Source organism: Pieris rapae, chromosome 11 (genome assembly GCF_905147795.1).
Source record: "Pieris rapae chromosome 11, ilPieRapa1.1, whole genome shotgun sequence".
NCBI lineage: Eukaryota > Metazoa > Arthropoda > Insecta > Lepidoptera > Pieridae > Pieris > Pieris rapae.
Genome location: NC_059519.1, coordinates 8450622 through 8469568, shown reverse-complemented (window position 1 = coordinate 8469568; position 18947 = coordinate 8450622). Strand labels below are relative to the sequence as shown.

Below are 18947 nucleotides of genomic sequence, written 5' to 3'. Positions count from 1 at the left end.
ATAATATTATAATCATTTAATTTAAGTAGATGATGAAAGAAGACAATGGTTGAAGCTTTCTTGAACTTGAATAACTGTGGAACTTTATTGTATCAAAAATATATATCGGGTAATGAAACAGCAGTTAATATGCCAGCATATGTGTAATATGTTTTAGAATATTATAACTTTGTATTGAAATGTATGGACAATAGGATAATAGAACGCCTAATGTTTCAGTGGCCCAGTCAGAAGACTCGCCGGTCGCGATGAAACTCAAGAAAATATGCCTTAAAACGCCAATCGGCGAAGAACAGGCGGCACAAGCTGTATTAGACCCTGCGATAGGTAAGTAATACGAGCTATTTTAAGTGATTAAACTATACAGGATGTCCCATATATAATGTGACCTTTTATTCTTTGACTCATAACGGGAGATTGGTTTAATTTGGGTCAACTATAATATTTATATAGAAAAAATTTGTTGGCTTAAAGTCGAATCACATTATATAGGTACCCAAAAGTAAAATAAGTTAGTTGATCAGAAGAAAAACATTGTTTTAAAATAGCTGGTAATTTCAACTAAGAATAAAACTCGTGGCAGGTTTTTTTATATTTTGGTGCTCAAATTTTCGCGTGGTTTTTTTTTTCTTTTTATAGAACAGGGGGCAAATGGTCAGGAGACTCACCTGATGTTAAGTGATACCGCCTCCCATGGACACTCTCGATGCTAGAGAGCAATATAGTTTCTCATAACGGGACAATTATGGGTACAGTTCATTTCGGGGACATCGGGACTTGTAATTGGAAAAAGGGACTGTCCCGTTCAAAACGGGACGTTTAGTCACGTTACCCATACTGTACGTAAGCCGATTCAAAATTAAGTTACCGCTTCCAATGTTTCTATATGTGACAAATAGAATGTTAAGTAATTCTCCATCTAATGTTTTATAATTAAAAATGGATGATCGGATATTCGTCTAATTTGATTTATTCGTTGCATGTAGGTGGTCTTCATATCTGTGTAGTGTATGTAGTAATATAGATGTTTTTATCTCTTTTAACTTATCAAAACATACGTTCTTATATCGATTTAAGGAAACTAACTCAATTAACCTTTTAGTCTTTGTTATTAAAAAAACACACAATTTGCTTGATTAACTCATGTGTAATAACGAAAAATAAGATCATTGATTCAACAAATATAAACGTGATCAAAACTTATAAAAATTCAAAAATCATTTTTCATTTAGTTAACATAATGCACACTTATGAACGTCAAAAAAGTGATATATATTAAATGCTTCTAATTTTACATTTACTGCCAGTTCTCAAATCAAGGGCCTAGAACGAAAGAGAAAAACTGGCAATAAACTCCGCCACTCTTTTTAATCGCCAAGTGTTTTCTTTTACACAACGTTTGTAAGAAGCTGCAAACATTACACCATGTTCCATGTGACATCTTGAGTAATAAATAATAATAAAATATATTAAAAACAAAGATTTGTCCTCTATCAGCAGTAGGCATGGTGAAATAGGAGCACGCACTTACATTCTTGATACTATAATATAGAAAGAAACAAATGCGTACAGTATATGGCGGCGCTATGAAGTGATAAGGTTCTGTGCAGTTACTGAGGTTTCGATATTTCTCCATGTAAAAAGGATGGTAACGATGGCAACGTACTATCTTTAGTCCACGTTTTATAAGGCCAACGATAGGCTAGTAAATAAGCATGACCACTGCATTTTATTTGCCAAAATAATTATGATGTCATTTAGTGTTAAAACAACATGAATACAGGTTCCGTGCCGAAATTCCATAATACGCGTTATCAACGTACCTATCGCTATTAATAAAATAATTAAATTCAATGTCACAGTACTTTGTACACACTGAGTATTGGCTCGTTTCAAAGATATTCTTTTACAACGGCAAACAGTCCTTTGGCTAAACTGGTGTGATTTCAATGAAGTTTTTATTAAGATTTACAGATGTACTTTTTTAATTTATTTCCAGCATGATTGGTTTGCGTTAAATAAATGAACGTGATTCGTAAGGAAATAAAAGTTGTCTTATATTCAAATTAAGTTTTATTATACGCGTTTCAAATGTTTTTTTATTGGAGGTATTATTTATTATTATACTTTAAATTATTAAAGTATTACATACTATAACTGATTTAATTGTTAAATACATATATTAAAAAAATACAGGGTCATAGCTATAATATTGTCTTCAAATTCGAGCGTTGCCATACACCGAAGAGGTTTATGGATGGTCCTATGTCCACTTTAATATTAAAGTCGACTTTTTATTAAATTATAATTGTCATTTAGTGTGTTGCATTTCCCATTATTAAAAATAAATCAGTGGCGCTACACTCTACCTTCACGCTACGCTACCTCTTTAGGTCTTGGCCTCAGACTTCTGAATCTGTTTCATGATCATGTTTAATCTAATAGGCAAGTAGGTGATCAGCCTTTAGTGCCTTACGCACGTCGTCGACTTTTCGGGTTTAAGACATGTCGGTTTCCTCACGATGTTTACCTTCACCGTTCGAGCAAATGTTAAATGCGCACATAGAAAGAAACTCCATTGGTGCACAGCCAGGGATCGAACCTACGACCTCAGGTTTGAGAGTCGCACGCTGAAGCCACTAGGCCAACACTGCTCTTTTTGCAATATTTCCCATTATTAACGCTGTTATAAATACATATAAAGTATAGGTATATTTTTAACATATTACGTAAGGCCTAGGGGCTTGCCCTTTTGCCCCTTGCTTCACCTTTGCTTTGGGAATAGCATGCAACAATTGTCAAAATAACTGTAAACAGTATTCGGATAAGAAGATAATTTTAAATTTCGCGCCTAATTTATTTATAAGCCAGCTTGATACATGAATTTTTGAACAGATCTCCAGACGAACAATAACGGTAGACTTTTATGAAGAGATTGGTCACGGCTCGGTTATTATCTACTCGATATTCTATGACGTCAAAATGTTACATAGCCATTTTATGCCTCATGTGCATTATGAAACTTTTGAAAGATAAATATGCTGCATACATGCGTCTTTATACCTGTAACATAATAATGTTTTGGGGATTTATATTTCTTGGTATGGTAATTTAATTAATAAAATTACAAAAGCAATCTCTATGAATTAATAAAATTCGCTTCGTTTCGACAATTAGACTTAACAGTGTGACTGTCGACCGTGAAAATCTTTGGACACGTGTGACCTTTCTAGAAGCTTTACTTTGTTAATCCAAATTATATAATAATAATTTTCCTAATTACGCTCGTGGATAGTCTAACACAACACGGCTGTGTCGCGATGTGTGAATTGGTATAGCATGTAGGGGTTCGCGGGATTGCTCCTTGTGCGTGCCACTGCAACTCTCCACCGGCGGTAATTTGATTGGGCCCGAGCTGTCACCTATGCGCCGCAGTCGCCCGGCCGTCGCTCGCCGGCTATCGATTAGAGCACCCCCCTCCCCCCGCCCGCGAACCGGATCTCGTCACGCCGCCATTGTGTACCCGCGACGCTTAAACGCATTCGTTTCTCCCGATGCGAAAACGACGCATTCCTTCCGCCCCCGCCCCCCTCTAACGGCTAACCTCTCGTTACTTATTAATTCCGATCAATGACAATTTCGCACAGGATCGACCCTCCACACCAAAGTGGTTCATGCCTAGAAGGAATGTCATCTCTTATTAGGGTAACACTAGGTTATGTTGTCTGAATATTGTAGTATGAAAACTGTTAATTAGGTCGTAGTTAAATAGGCGAAGTAGTAACAATTTTTTTTTATTCAATGAGAAATCAAATCTAAGAACGCCAAACATCCTTCAAACTTAATCGGTGGCAAGTGGTAGCGCCACGAGCTCACCCAGTATAATGAAATTCGAAAGGATTAAAATGAAAAACATAAGCATTAAGAACATTCGAGATCAATAATTATAACAAGTATTGCACATAACGATGTCGCGAGTTGCACTTGCTACTGTCGCTCGCGCAGCTCTGCTATTGTGAAATCCATGTTGCGAAGGGACCTCACCTCAAAACTCGTAATAAAGCGAGTTTTATCAATATTACTTAACAGTTAATGTGACTTTCCCATCCAATAACCTATCCCAATATAACAGATTGCAATTATTTTTTCCGTCCAATGTTTAGTATATATTAGTAATACGATACCGATGACGATACTCTTATATAAATATTGCCGATACCGATACTAAAGCTTATTTAATTAATGTAAAATATATCAAGTTTGGTTTAAAGTTTAAAATTTTATCATGGAATATAAACACTCACAATCTTTGAATAGGAGTAAGTGTTTAGTTAAAATTCAGAATTAAGAGTAATTAATAAAATAAAATAAACAACGGTTTATAATTAAAATCAACATAGATTTTTGTAATTCTGTTATTTAATTCTCGTTTGCAACGCTCTAGATCAAACAAGATGCGCGTTTACATCAATTTTTAATGCGCGATATTTGAAAAGTATCGTTGTATCGACAGTTAAAATATCGCCGATACCGATGTATCGGTATCGGTATCGGATGCATCCCTAGTATATATCATTAATGAGTGCATATACAAACAATGCGCCCACGCCGCGGCCGATGCGAACCTGAGATGACGCTAACAAAAAGTTGCGAACTATTTGTTAATTTAAGTTCATACCTAAAACCTATTATAAAAATATATTTTTATATTAAGCTCTCAAAATTTTCTAGTTAGTTAAGTCAACACAATTAGCCACAATTTCAGATTATAAACAATCTAAGATGAGACCGTGACAGTCGATCGATTTCCTATCTGCATCCCAAAAACCAAACCATACAATGCAATCTCTTGCCTCTTAACACTCATATTTGATAATCAATATAAACCAAATAAAATAAATAAACCGGACAAATATTATTAAAATATACATGTCTATGTTTAAAACATATCAAATAGCTTTTTTTTTTTTTTGAAAAACTGGTGTAAGTTAAAATCTTTAGATAGGATAGTGGCACAGGTAAACTGTCATTTTTATACAAAGGTCCATCCAGATCCGACCTACCACGGATAGCTTTTATCGACAGATGGCTATAACATTCCGTCGATTGGTTGGCACACTTAATATTTGGATTAAGATGGCTATCTCAGATGGGTAAAAATGGATTGGGTGTTATTGGCTTTGGACGTAATTCAACAGCTAAACAAATAAGTAATCCTAGAATTATGCATAATAACTGTGCCATCAGTATTCGTAAGTCTCACAAGAGTGTCGCACTGACCAACTGATGTATCCTTGGCTAAAGCGTGAGAAGGGCGAAATTCAATGGAAAATATTACAGAGGCCAGAGGGGCGTGTCACGTGGTATTTTTAATAAAAAGTGTCGGTCACTTTCATAAGTCTTCATCGTAATATTACTTTTCTTGTTGTTTTCGACGGGCTAGGGCTGGATTTAATTGGCATGAATAGTTAAAATATTTTATACAAATTAAAGTAAAATTCTTATGCCGCATTTACATTCAGCAGTAGTGAGCAGGGAAGCGGGCAGGACGAGTGTGTAAACGCGATACTTCGGTCGTATCGCGACGTTCCCTGCCCACTTCCCTGCTCACGGCTAATAGGAGTTTTACGATCAATGTAACAAGGAAAGCTTGATGTTGTTTTTATGTCACGATCAGGTAATTGGCTTATGAATGTAATGAATAAAAAATATAGGCCTTTTAATCCTAAACAGCTATTACCAAAATAGGCTATTTTAAAAAAAATTAAATGAAACTAATTTTATAAAACTAATAAAAAAAACTTAATCCTAATAAATGGTTATAGCTTAGACTTCTCTAGAGCACTTCAAATTTTTCGCTAAGTCTTTGGAAAATTTTGTCTTTCCCCTGCCCATTTAATTCCAACAGACCACTAATCCAGTGGCTTACCTCTTTTTTTCCGAATGGACCATGACAAACCCTTATTTTCTATGTCCAAGTCAAAGTCAAATCGTTTATTTGCCAGAATAGTCTTATAAATTACAAAAATCCGCCACATATGAATAGGCATGCAAATGTCATCTTATATTTTATTTAGTGATATTAAGTCAAAGTCAGAATTCATTTATTCATATAGGTAACATAATGTACACTTATGAACGTCAAAAAAAAAGAAATATTAAATGAATCTAATTTTACATTTACTGCCAGTTCTCAAATCAAGGACGTAGAACGGAAGAGAAGAACTGGCAATAAACTCTCCGCCACTCTTTTTAATCGCCAAGTTTTTTATACACAATGTTTTTAATTGTATTATATTGTTTGTATTGTATTGTTGCTCGATTTAATTTTTTTACAGTCTATAATATCAGTTATCGTAAGTAAATACTGCGTTTCTGACCCGTTAACCTTACATAGAGACATATATGCAAATTAGCAATATAAGTTATATAAAAAAATATTCTGTGAGTCTTCTGTTTTGCGGACGGTGACGCTCGCTGAACTTTTACTCTCGTAAAGCCCGGAAACGAGCCGAGCTTGCGGTCCCGTTCAGGAACGCTGTAAAAAATATTACAAGGAGTAAACGTTTTGACAACCTTCATAATATAGTGTTTATTGATAATGCAACAGATAGTATGGAGGATGGTAACACTACTATATAGGGATTCTTAGTTTGATTCCCTTTTTAGTTTATTTTCATTTGAAATTAAGTCCTGGTTAAACAGACTTGCTTATCAAATTTAAGATAAGATTGTTAGACTGTACAGATTTTAAAAAGATCAATTATCGAAACATTCCTAAGTTTTGTATGATTATTCCTGGTTCCAGAACAGCTAGTTATAGATTTAGTTGTTAGGTTAGGTTAATAGGGGATTTCCAAAAGTAATCTGAATAAGTTTATACGTACTTTTGGATTTAAATAATGTTCCTAATTAAAACATAATTAATGTCTATATATCTTTAAAAAATACGGGAATAGTATGTTATATCACCCGTTTTTTATGAAAGACATTTTGTGTTTGAGAGTTTGAAAATAAGAGCCAATGGTACATGTTCTTCACATTCTTTAAAGTATAAAGAAATAACACGACTTCAAACATCTGGCTGTTAAATGGAAAATACGGCTGCGGTATCTCGAAAACTACTTAACAGGTTTAAATGAAACTTAGACTTACTTAAAATGGTATATTAAACTGAATTTTCAAAAATGTGTAAAAACATCCATACCCAGTAAACTTAGCACACGTGCTCGAAGGCCAAAACTCATTCTCAAAATTATGCATTTTAAACAATATCACATATATTTTTAGAGTCGATTAATACAAATTAAAACTAAGCTGATTTTGATTTTATTAATTACTGGAAATTATAATTTAACAATTCAGCATAAATTGGTGGTAATTAGACCATAAATCAATACCTACATTTAATTCGTGTTACACAGCGATTCTTTCTCGAGAATAGTCGAGAACACTTCAGTTACCTTGAGCTGATTTTAAACCCACAGAGATCGAATCAACCCTCTATAATACTTAACAGATATTTTTAATATTTCTTAAAAGTATATTATTTAATACGATTGTGCAAAATACTGTTTGCCCTGCATTTTGCGCGTGAATGATTATGCATTATTACCGCCGAACCATACTCCAACACCATAGTACAATAAAACATATGTTTAATTTATTATCGTTCAGTGATAATCATTTATTTAATAAAAATATATTTTTAAGTAGATTTTATATTCCAAGTTAAAATCAAGTCTTCTTGGTGCGCTGTTAATGTCGTAATAAATATGGTCATCAATGTGGTCTAGAGGGTTTATAGTGAGCTTTTTAAAGCATCATTTACGTAAAACGGCATATATCAGTACCAATTTAAATGACACAAATTTACAAAAAATATCATAATACTAATAAACTGTAAAGTATTGAATAGCTATCTTTTTCGAGAACTTGGCACGGAGTCGAGAGATACCGTGTGGTATTTAATGCTACCACTGTGAAGATAAACAATCCGGGAAACGTTTTTCCTTTTATTGCTAGACAATTTTTCGGTTGTAAGTCGTACTTCTAACGTTGTACAAGCTATAACGTGATTTGACAAAATAATAGTTTTCCATATTATTTCGGTTTAAGTTACTGGACCACTTTTCGTGTAATTGTCCTATTTATGTGCCCAGACATGTAAACCTCCGCGCATTTTGTTCACAGAAAAGTCATTGACCCTTGTGAAAATATTCATAATAGCGTGGCGGTTTAAATACTAGGTACCTTAGGCGGTGACGCGCATGCTTATATCTAACGTCGTATTCGTCAACCTTTCAATAAATAATATCAATTAAATTAATGGTTAGCCTGCGTTCTGGGCCCTGGTCTGGCCCCAGAGGGGTTTTGAATGGAGATTGCGACCGCATCTTACCGGCCGCGGCGACCGCTGTTGTCACTGCGGTGTTTCGCGGGCGGGCAGATTTATTTGGACGTACCCCCCTTTTGGTGGTACGGGGTGGGCGTCACCCCCGCGCCACCTCCACACATTTGACTGGATCAATAAGTAAGCAAAGGATGCCCGAGTAGAAAAACCATACACCCGACCACCCTTAGGGGGCACACGTAACAACCCCCCACTAGCGGGGGCCTCCACAGATTGCCATTTTCTCTTTGCCTACGCTTTAATTAGTTGCGTAGTGATGCGAGTGGAACCATAATCCCGCGTTATTGAATCGCCCGATATGGTATCCCCGAAAAATCACGGAATATATATTTTATACGATCTAATCTTATTTGGTCCTAAAACTTCAACGTGGACAGACTTAAACACCAACTAGTTTTTGAACTTGAAGGCTGTTAGACGTTTCCCTGTTATAAAGTCTACTAGCAAACTCCTCATAAACGCTCGGCCCGGAGTTAATAAAATTTATAAGGCTGGCTTGAACAAAGCTTTTCTATTATAGCTAATCTTGAATCTTCGATGACATTGCCACCAACGCGGGAGATTAGATAGGGAATGATACGCCGCTGTATCATAGTTTTTATTATAGCTTTTAAAATTGTATCCTAACCTTTCTACCTCCGCAAGTATCAACTATAAAAATCGTCGCCAATATTTGACTGTATATAATAATTTTGTATCTTTGCTATTTTTTTAATAATTGTTTGTATCACTTTAAAAACATTGTAAGTCTAAGTGCCATAGATGTTCTATTTTAGAAAGACAAACATGAACTAGCTACATAGGCTATTGTTGCGTAATATTACTGCAGACTTAAGATAAGAAAGAAAATAAACTCGCGAGCCCTCTGCCATCGAGAGTGTCCATGGGCGGCGGTATCACTTAACATCACGTGAGCCTCCTGCCCGTTTGCCCCCTGTTCTATAAAAAAAAACGATTTATACCAAAGTTCCGTAGTGGTCCAGATACAATTGAATTTAAACTTAAACGCAATACAAAACTTATGATATTCCTAAACTATTTAATAGAATAAAGATGAAGCCAATACGTACATAACAGGAAGTCTCCTGGCAACGAAACGTAACATAATGTTTGATATTCATGAGAAAGACATTGCTTTGCATACGATTTGCGCGGCTATAGTTACTTAGAATACCGCGAGCTTCGCAAATTTTCATGTACCGTTATGTTCGTTTTAACTTAAATTGGTATAATTTTTCATAGGGTCTGTTTCACAATGTCCGGATAAGTTCCAAATAAGCTATTTATTACATATAGGTAGGATTAACAGTATTTTTGCGTTTCACGAATGTCAGACTGCGCTATTGGTCATGAAAAGTGAAGTTTCCTATTTGGAACTTTTATCTTTCGAATAATTTATGTGTTGCATAGCTATTTGGTACTTTATCCATACATTGTGAAACATACCCTAAGTCTTTAAAACTGTCCTGTTTCGGGAGCTGTGATTTTTTATATGAATTTTCTGTATAAGAGATGCTTGGACAAAAGACAAAACAATATTGTGCTGGTACTGTCTAGACTAATCTTACAAATTAGCTGTCTCACAACTAAAAGACAGAATGCAATTTTAGAATAATTGTTTACCTTTCTTGGTGTTATACAATACTGTGAGATTTCATAATTAATTCTCACGTATTAAACACTTAATTATGATTGTCTGTTTTAATTCGATAAATGTTAGGTAGGTTTGACCAATTAACTGATAAAAGTTAAATTCTATTTAACTAGGGCATGCCTACTTAAATAAGTATATTGACTGAAATATGATGGGTACGATTTGTTGAAGATAGTACAAAATTGGGCAAAATACGAGAAATGCGGGTAAATAGTTAGAAATAATGCGAGTGAAGGAGAAGATATTTGAGATCCTTTTATGCCTTTTCACGCGAAGCCAATCGAAATAATTATCATAAAATAAATCCCCCACAATTCGGCCGCGACCCTTCCGCCCCGGGAGAAATGCGCCCAACAAGTAGACGCTTACAAAAGCTACCTACTTATAAGTATAAGCTTATCTTGTACATGTACCATTTATTTATATTAACATACATAAAAAAGTATGAATATATAAAATTAAACCGTCTTCAAATACCTATTAATATTCAGAAGCAGTTCAATAAATGCCATTTTGATTTGACATTCTTATGTGCGTCTTTGTAATCAACGAAATCAATTAATAATCCAATCCAACATTTTACAGCGCATTGAAGTAATTAACATATTGAACAATTTTTTTTAACATGGATACAATTTTACAGCGATTGTATAACGAGACAGTATCTATAACAAGAACAATATTCCACGATGTAAAAGGAAAGCAAAATTTTTTGAATCGCTGTATCAATGTGGTAGAATATATATAAATATAGCTACTAATACTTGCGAATTAGTATACGGAATTAAACGTCTGGCTAAATGTTATTGCAGTCGTTTGCCTATAGTTTTTATACACAATCACACGATGTGTTTCATAACTATCTATGTTTATTTTGCTAGTAATTTTTATGGTCGGGAAATCGATTGCCGAAAATCACCATGGTCATGGCCTCTTAAAACCTTGAACGAGAGCAGCGTTTAACAATTCAACGTTCTTCATACTGGTTTTAATACAACGCCATATTGTTGAACATTTGGCACGTGTGCACGCGTCTATCTTTTAAAAATCGCCTGTATAGAATCTGTCCCTTAAGTTGTCGCTAGTCAGTTGTTACTCACCCCTCGAACCATTACCGAAAGCCATCTTGAAACCGGTCCCCGATATCACCATTTTAATTTATGTGCAGAATTATTAACATGACCTAATTGCTTTGGGCCCGACGCCTTTAGTTTTTATCAAGTAATTAGTTTTACATTTTGGTACTAATTAATGAGTTCAGTTTGTCTATTTTTCAACGGTTTACTGGCTGTTTGCGAACATACTGCTTCGAGTGTGTATCTAATAAAAGTGATTAGTTCTTATAGCTATCTTGTATATTGATTTCATTAAGCTTACCTGATGATAGACTCTGGAGATTATATAGTACTTATTGGTTTGTAGACGCCATATAGAGGTGCAACATTGTATAATGGAAAAGCGACGTTATTCCGTTTTTTAAGGTATACTCCTATTCTAGTAAGAATCATATTGATACGACAAGGTATAATAATAATGTACGAGAGATTTCGCTATAAATAATATACTTATCCAACAATGCGTGTATTACAATTACCATTTAACATATTATTTAGAACACACATAGGAAAAACAGTATGACAAAAGTTCGGTCCCGCTCAAAATCAGTTTCTATGTAATCTATATAATCGATATCAATAGAAACTTCTAAATGCCATTATGCTAGACACATTCAATGCTAGAGGCAACACCTGCCATAGCGCGGGCTGACCCCATGTTTCTGTCCTTTGTCAATTCCCCAGTCATAGTAAGTAATCCTACTATAATCGAACCTCAATACAGTTCGCGTTACCGGCTGAAACCAGTTATCGCTGGCTTAATTAATATTCCAGCGTTCTGTGATAAAATTATATAGTCTTTAAATGTTACGAAAATGCTTGTATTACTAAAGCGAATATAAGCGTGTAGTTTTCTTTAATTATATTTGCATAGTTAATTACTTATTATAATAGTCCCGACGTTATGCCAAAAGCAGTAAAAAATGAGATACGGGACTTTCTGGAGTCATACTTGTGACCCGATTCTTGAATCTATGGTTGGTTTTGATAACAGGTTACTCTGCCAGATATGGAATTTGGCTTAGATTATGGCAAAGATAATCTAATTATTATATAGTGATTTTATAAGGTACTAAAATTAATCTTTAGTATAATTTTTATACCACATTCATCTTCTGGGACACAGTTATATAAAAATAAACCTAATCGCTAATGTTATAAATCACATATTTATTTACAAGTATGTTATTCTTCGCGTGTTCAATCTCAAGGTCTTCCTATTTTGGGCCAGAAATTGATACACGTAAATGTTTACTGCATTTACTTTTACTAGTTAACGTGAACATTTAATTCAATACTTTATAATTATAACTTGGTTGTACCAATAACAAATGACATAGAGTAATCTAGCTAGTACTTGTTACTTTGTTTTGTGATTCCATTTTTATAAAGCGATATATAAATTATATAAATCACATGACACCAATTGGTTTTATTACGTATGTTTGCCGTTTTTATTACATAATACAATGATTACCTAATCGGTAAATGTAATGATTTCTTACTTTGAACTATATTAGCTCGAGTTTAGTTCAAGAAAATAAAATAAATAAATTAGTAGCGCTACAACCTTAGGTCTTGGCCTCAGATTTCTGAATCTGTTTCATGATCATTTTTAAATATAATAGGCACACGTCGTCGACTTTTTGGGTCTGAGACATGTCGGTTTGAGGACAATGTTTTCCATCACCATTCGAGCAAATGTTAAATGCGCACATAGAAAGAAAAGCCATTGGTGCACAGCCGGGGTTCGAACCTACGACCTCAGGTATAAGAGTCGCATGCTGAAGCCAAGGAAGCTAGACCAACATTGCTCAAGCAAATATTCTTTAATAATATCTCAACCATCAAATTAAAAAATAGAGATTACCCGGTGACGTTATAACCCATAATAAAACCAGCAGTGGTTGGGTTCATATGGGGGTTTCTCGAGGTGTATCAGATACTTATGAGCAGGTGTTAATTGCATACAATATAAAATATCTTTATGGTCCAAAACCTACATGGGTCATTTCCCCAGAAACTATGTATAACTTAATTTTTTTTAATTAATATCATTTCATGAATTTGCCTTGTTAATCAATCTTAATTTTGCTGTATATTATGTATGTGTAAGATAACATCGTTTGCACATTGATTCATCATAGATACCCTACTTACAATATATGGAATGACAAGTAAATATATATGTACTAAAAATATTATATGCAACCGATAACTGTATTTAGTGAAACCCATGAAGTTGTATGTTAAATACATTTTTACACCCATTTGTGCTGATATGTTTTGTCTTATATGTTTGATATACTTAATAATAATAAAGTTGGCATATGAAAGAGGTATAAATACAATTATTTATAAAATGCACTCAAATCAAATCATTTATTCCAAATATTCAAACACCTCAAATGGCACTTTTGAAAATTAAATAAAATATAAAGATGATTCTAGTTGCCCCTTCCAAAATTTAGTTTCGTGTGGAGAAAAGTAGGCAACTTACTCTTATAAAATAGAATTTTCAATATTTGTATACATTAGTTAAATAATTATGTATATGTGAAGACAATGTACTCCCAGAATAAAATTAATATACAGGTGTATTATTGTATTCTTTTAGTCGTAGCTTGTGACTTGATATCGAAGCAAGGCAGACCTCTTGAGTGGATTGTAGTGTATAAGGGCTATACACTACAATCTGCTCAAAAGGCTCCTTTTCCTTGTCCCGTAGAACGTTTAAATGCGTACATTTAACTAAATTCTCATTTTTTTAGTCAGTTTGAAGGGCAGAAATTTAAAATCAAAACCTTTAAGAAGAAGGTGTTTAATAATCTCAACTGACATTCCAGTTGCAATGGAGGAGGAATCTACCGAGTTACCGGGCACAGACGGCATGGCGCCGAAGCAGCGGCACCAGGCCAAGCACCGGGAACTCTTCCTCTCGCGGCACGTGGAGACACTGCCGGCTACCCACATACGCGGCAAGTGCAGCGTGACCCTTCTCAACGAGACAGAGTCGCTGCTCAGCTATCTCAATAAGGATGTGAGTATGTACCGCGAACACGACAACGGAAACGTGGACGCATCTTTTTTTATATGTTACGTAAAATTAAATTACGCCAAGTAGTGTGAGTAGTAAAACCCCTTTCATCGAACATTTCAAAAATAATATTAAGAAATGGGTGGACATTGTTTGTTTGGTTTCCAATGGACTTTACATATTTGCGTCTGTTTTTTTATATCACTGTGTGTATACTAAACAAAAAATATGGGTATATTGCAGTAGGGAATCAAATTTTTGTTTATACATCACGTGATATAACAAGGCTATGGAGGCTCTTGCATAGACCCCCCTATACTGTCAAAATCTCATATAATGCAACTTACAAAATTAGTTAAAACAGTATATTTATATATACTTACATATTGACACATTAAATTAGACTTATGTTGCTGTTAACGCACCGTTCCAAATATTGCACTAGCAAGATTAAAAGTACTATTAGTATTATTTAACAAAATGTTTTGATAAAACTATATTTATCTCTTTCTGTCAAGATGTCTTACTCACTGACACAAAGAGACAGTATTATGAGATTTAACTAGTTGTAACGAATATGGTATAAATCAACAATCCAATTTAACCCCACCCCATGTTTATATAATACAACCTATCCCGGGGACAAAAGTAACAATAATAGTATGATGAACGCGAACTAATAAGGAAATGAGCATGCACTTACCGTCCTATCTCGTATCAATGTCTGTGTTTCCTGCTTCACATATTACATGTATGTAAGGATCGATACGTCATGCAAGGACATAGGAAGAATTTGTATTCGCTCTGCCGTCAAACTTTGTTACTAACCTGCCTGAAATCGAAAACCAATCAGAAATGTCTTTCTATTTACTTAATTAAAAATAATTATTTCTAAAATGTAACTACAAGATGTATTAAATATCTGCTACATTTCACCGGGATAAAAGATAGACACTAGAACTACTGGAAAGAGATGTATAGGATCACAAAAAATATGGACAGATGACTTAGAACTAGCAGAAAAAAACTGATGAATGTTGCATAAGATAAAAAATAAAAAAATATGAAGGAGGCTTTTACCAAAAAATGGGCCATACAAAAACTAGATCACCCAAAAAATAAATCTAACTTAAATTTGGTTTAAAAGTTACACTAACTTAACTAATATCTTATTAATAAAGCTTTTATAATACATAATAACATTTCACCTTGTGTGGGTGTACAAAGGTTAAGAAATATTCACATGAATCAAATAGTTCTACTTATGTTCAGGCATTAAATCTATAAGAATCTTGTATAAATTAAATGTACTTTGTATTTAAAGAGTATCGGAGTTTCTTGCCAGGTTTTTCTAGCCCGTTCCTACCCTTGATTTGAGAATTAATTTTTTTATTTTTTCTTTTATTAAATGTATGTTCAAACTACAATAAGGTACATAAATATTTTTTGTCTTGGTATAAAGCGAAGTAAATTTAGTGGTATGTTAGGTGTATCAAGACTTTTTCTGTGCCAATTAGCATTTAGTTATATGCGCCAATATTAAATTATATTGTTCATTTTAGTAAAGGCAAAAAATACACATAGGATTTGCTAATTATGTGTTATGAAATCCTAATAAATCTTACATTATTTAAAGAATGTAGATAGTCAGTCATTAATCTATCAGAAACTAATCTAAGACATCCTAGTTAAACACCATGTGCTGTAACTACTAAGTACAGAGTTAGGATAATTAGTGTTATAACATATATTAATACACATCTCTCTTTTGTTTCAGGACGCATTTTTTTATTGTTTAGTATTCGATCCTTCACAAAAGACTTTATTAGCAGATAAGGGTGAAATCAGAGTGGGAAGTAGATATCAGACTGAAGTAACTAATTTATTAAAAGAAGGTAAGACAGTTATGTAATAGTTAATTTCGTTTTAAGTAAAAAAATATATTAGTCAAATTTGACTAATATTTTTGTATTCTAAAAGTAAGTAAATAAATATAGTATATTTACTGCCTTATAAATTATTCAATTTGACCTTAGATGAATTTCAGCAGACTTGCAATGTTTCACTGATAATTATTAAAGAAATGGGTAGAATGCTAACTAAATCATTTAATAAACTGTAAACAAGAACTTATTTTGTTTATGAGAGCCCTACAATAATACGATGACCACACATTACAGGCGAAGAGGACCCAAGAAACAGTGAGGAGTTAGAAACGCTAGTGTGGACACCGGAACATGGATTGACGGACCGACAGATTGACCAGTTTCTAGTAGTGTCACGTTCAGTGGGGACTTTTGCGCGTGCCCTTGATTGTTCATCCAGTGTCAAACAACCCTCGTTGCATATGTCCGCAGCCGCTGCCAGCCGAGACATTACACTTGTGAGTACTGTATAGTCACTGAAGATTATTTATATTTATGTCGCAGTAAAGTAGTTAAATTAGAAAGTTAATTGAATCTCTAGACAGTTCATTAAAGATCGATATTCAATCAATTCGCTAGCATTTAACTATCTTTCTGACCGAAAGCCAGAGTATTGAATGATAATGTAAAACAAGACTCCTCCATGATTATTGCATTTGTTATTGTTCTTTCGGTGTGATCGTGAAGGAAATTCCGTGTTTTGTGTTATTGTAAATATTTAGGTTAGGTTAGTCTTGTTGCCTTAGAAAACCTGTTTAGTTTAGTTTTGTTTAGCAGGTAGAAAAGTAAATGAATCAAATAAAAAATATTTTAAAGAACTTGGTTGGAATAGTGCGATTGAGATTAATGTTAGATTGTTCTCCAAAGAAAGAGTACGGGTACGAACGTGGATAAAAGTAGACAGCAGACAGCTACAAAGTAACGTCAGCAGTCAGTATATTTTAGTTTATATTTTGCTTATAATTAATTATTTATTACAGTTCCACGCTATGGACACACTCCACAAAAGCGGTTACAGCATAGAGTCGGCTCTATCCTCACTTGTGCCTGCATCAGGGCCAGTGCTGTGCCGTGATGAGATGGAAGAGTGGTCGGCCTCAGAAGCGAACCTCTTCGAAGAGGCCCTCGACAAGTATGGGAAGGACTTTGCTGATATACGGCAGGACTTTGTGAGTATCTTACTATTATATATATATATATATACTTATCTAATACATATCATATGTATAGACACAAATAGTGTAAAAATTTATAAGAATAATATTCATATATCAGCAGTTGGTGAAACTTTCTTGTGTGTAAAATGGAATTGTACACAGTGTTTTATGTAAAACTTGCTATTGTTGTATGTTAAACTTGTAATTAAACAATTTGGTAAATGTGTGTTTTGTTTTAAAGTTCAATTATGTTTCTTAACAATGAATTAAAAATAAAAGTTTTATACATATATTTAATGAACAATTCTAACAGTGGATAAAGTATTTCTGTAACATTGCTAATTATAGTTAATTAATGATTATTATAAGTGTTATTTAAGTATAAGAAATTTATTACAGTAACTAAAATAGATAAATAGGTACGAAGTAGAATTTGTTTTATGACTTCTTAACTCAATTTATTTTATTTATTTAGGTTCAATATACACTTATGAATGTTAATAACTTTATATTTTATTTTTAGCCTTTAATTATTTTCTGATCCATTTATATCTGGTTATCCTATGTGTTAGTAAATATTTTTAACAGTTAGTACAGAAATACATAATAATAATGGAAGGGGCCTTTACAGAAATACATATTAAATTCTTCTAATTTTATATTTACTGTAAGTTCTCAAATCAAGTGCGTAGAACTGGCAATAAACTCTTCGCCACTCTTTTAAATCGTTTTTGTTTTGTAATTTAATTATACAAAATAAAACTATCTCTAAATCAATGTTTTTCATACAGTTGCCATGGAAGACGCTAAAGAACCTAGTTGAATACTACTACATGTGGAAGACCACGGACCGCTATGTGCAACAAAAACGTGTGAAGGCGGTGGAAGCCGAGTCCAAGCTGAAGCAGGTCTACATTCCCAACTAGTGAGTGTTTGTACCCACCACAGTCACTCTTGTCTATTATTTTCATTTGCTTATGCTTATGTTTCAAATTGAGGGTAGATTCGTGGAACCTGTACGCAAATTTTTTGTTTAATGATCGTTGCCCATAGACAATATATTATATTATCCATCAGTAAACTATATAAAAATAATACTAGATATTGATAGAAACCGTAGTTTATGAATTGAGGTATATAATATAGGTTTTTATATAATCGTAGGCATTATCTAGTTTTACAAATTGTATCTATAACTCAGTAATATACCTTTCGTGGTTAAAGTATAGGCGTTTGTAAGAAACGTTATCATTTGACCGTTTTTAATCTGACACCACAATAAACTCTTTATAATATTTGTATAGATATGTTTGAATCTGTTAAAAAAAGTCAATATATTAATTAGCAAAATTTACTGTAAATCGCTATGTCAATGGCCCACAATGCTGGATTCGTATTTTTCTCTACATATTGACAATTCTAACATTAAAAAACAAGCTTGTTATTACTTGGTATTTCGGCCTGTCAAGTTTGCTAAAAAAACAATGAAAGAACGAATGCAAGAACCGAGACCATGACTATGACTTTTGACTATGAATAAAAACAGAATTTTTCTTTATAATTCACTTATATATAATTTATTACCTGGTTGAAGTATTAGGAAGATAACAAATTTATGCTCAGAAAATACTTACTCTATGATATAT

At 33.6% G+C, this 18947-nt stretch overlaps 1 protein-coding gene across 2 annotated transcripts in view; it reads left to right on the top strand.

Moving 5' to 3' along the window:
* Positions 1 to 18947, top strand: part of LOC110997515 (metastasis-associated protein MTA3) — a 48345-nt gene that overhangs the window by 17995 nt on the left and 11403 nt on the right. For both annotated transcript variants that reach the window (XM_045630031.1, XM_045630032.1), the window contains exons 3-8: positions 220 to 327; positions 14029 to 14222; positions 15997 to 16114; positions 16400 to 16602; positions 17125 to 17313; positions 18093 to 18226. In XM_045630031.1, the coding sequence (XP_045485987.1) occupies positions 220 to 327; positions 14029 to 14222; positions 15997 to 16114; positions 16400 to 16602; positions 17125 to 17313; positions 18093 to 18226 (946 nt within the window). The remainder of the gene's footprint in view (positions 1 to 219; positions 328 to 14028; positions 14223 to 15996; positions 16115 to 16399; positions 16603 to 17124; positions 17314 to 18092; positions 18227 to 18947) is intronic.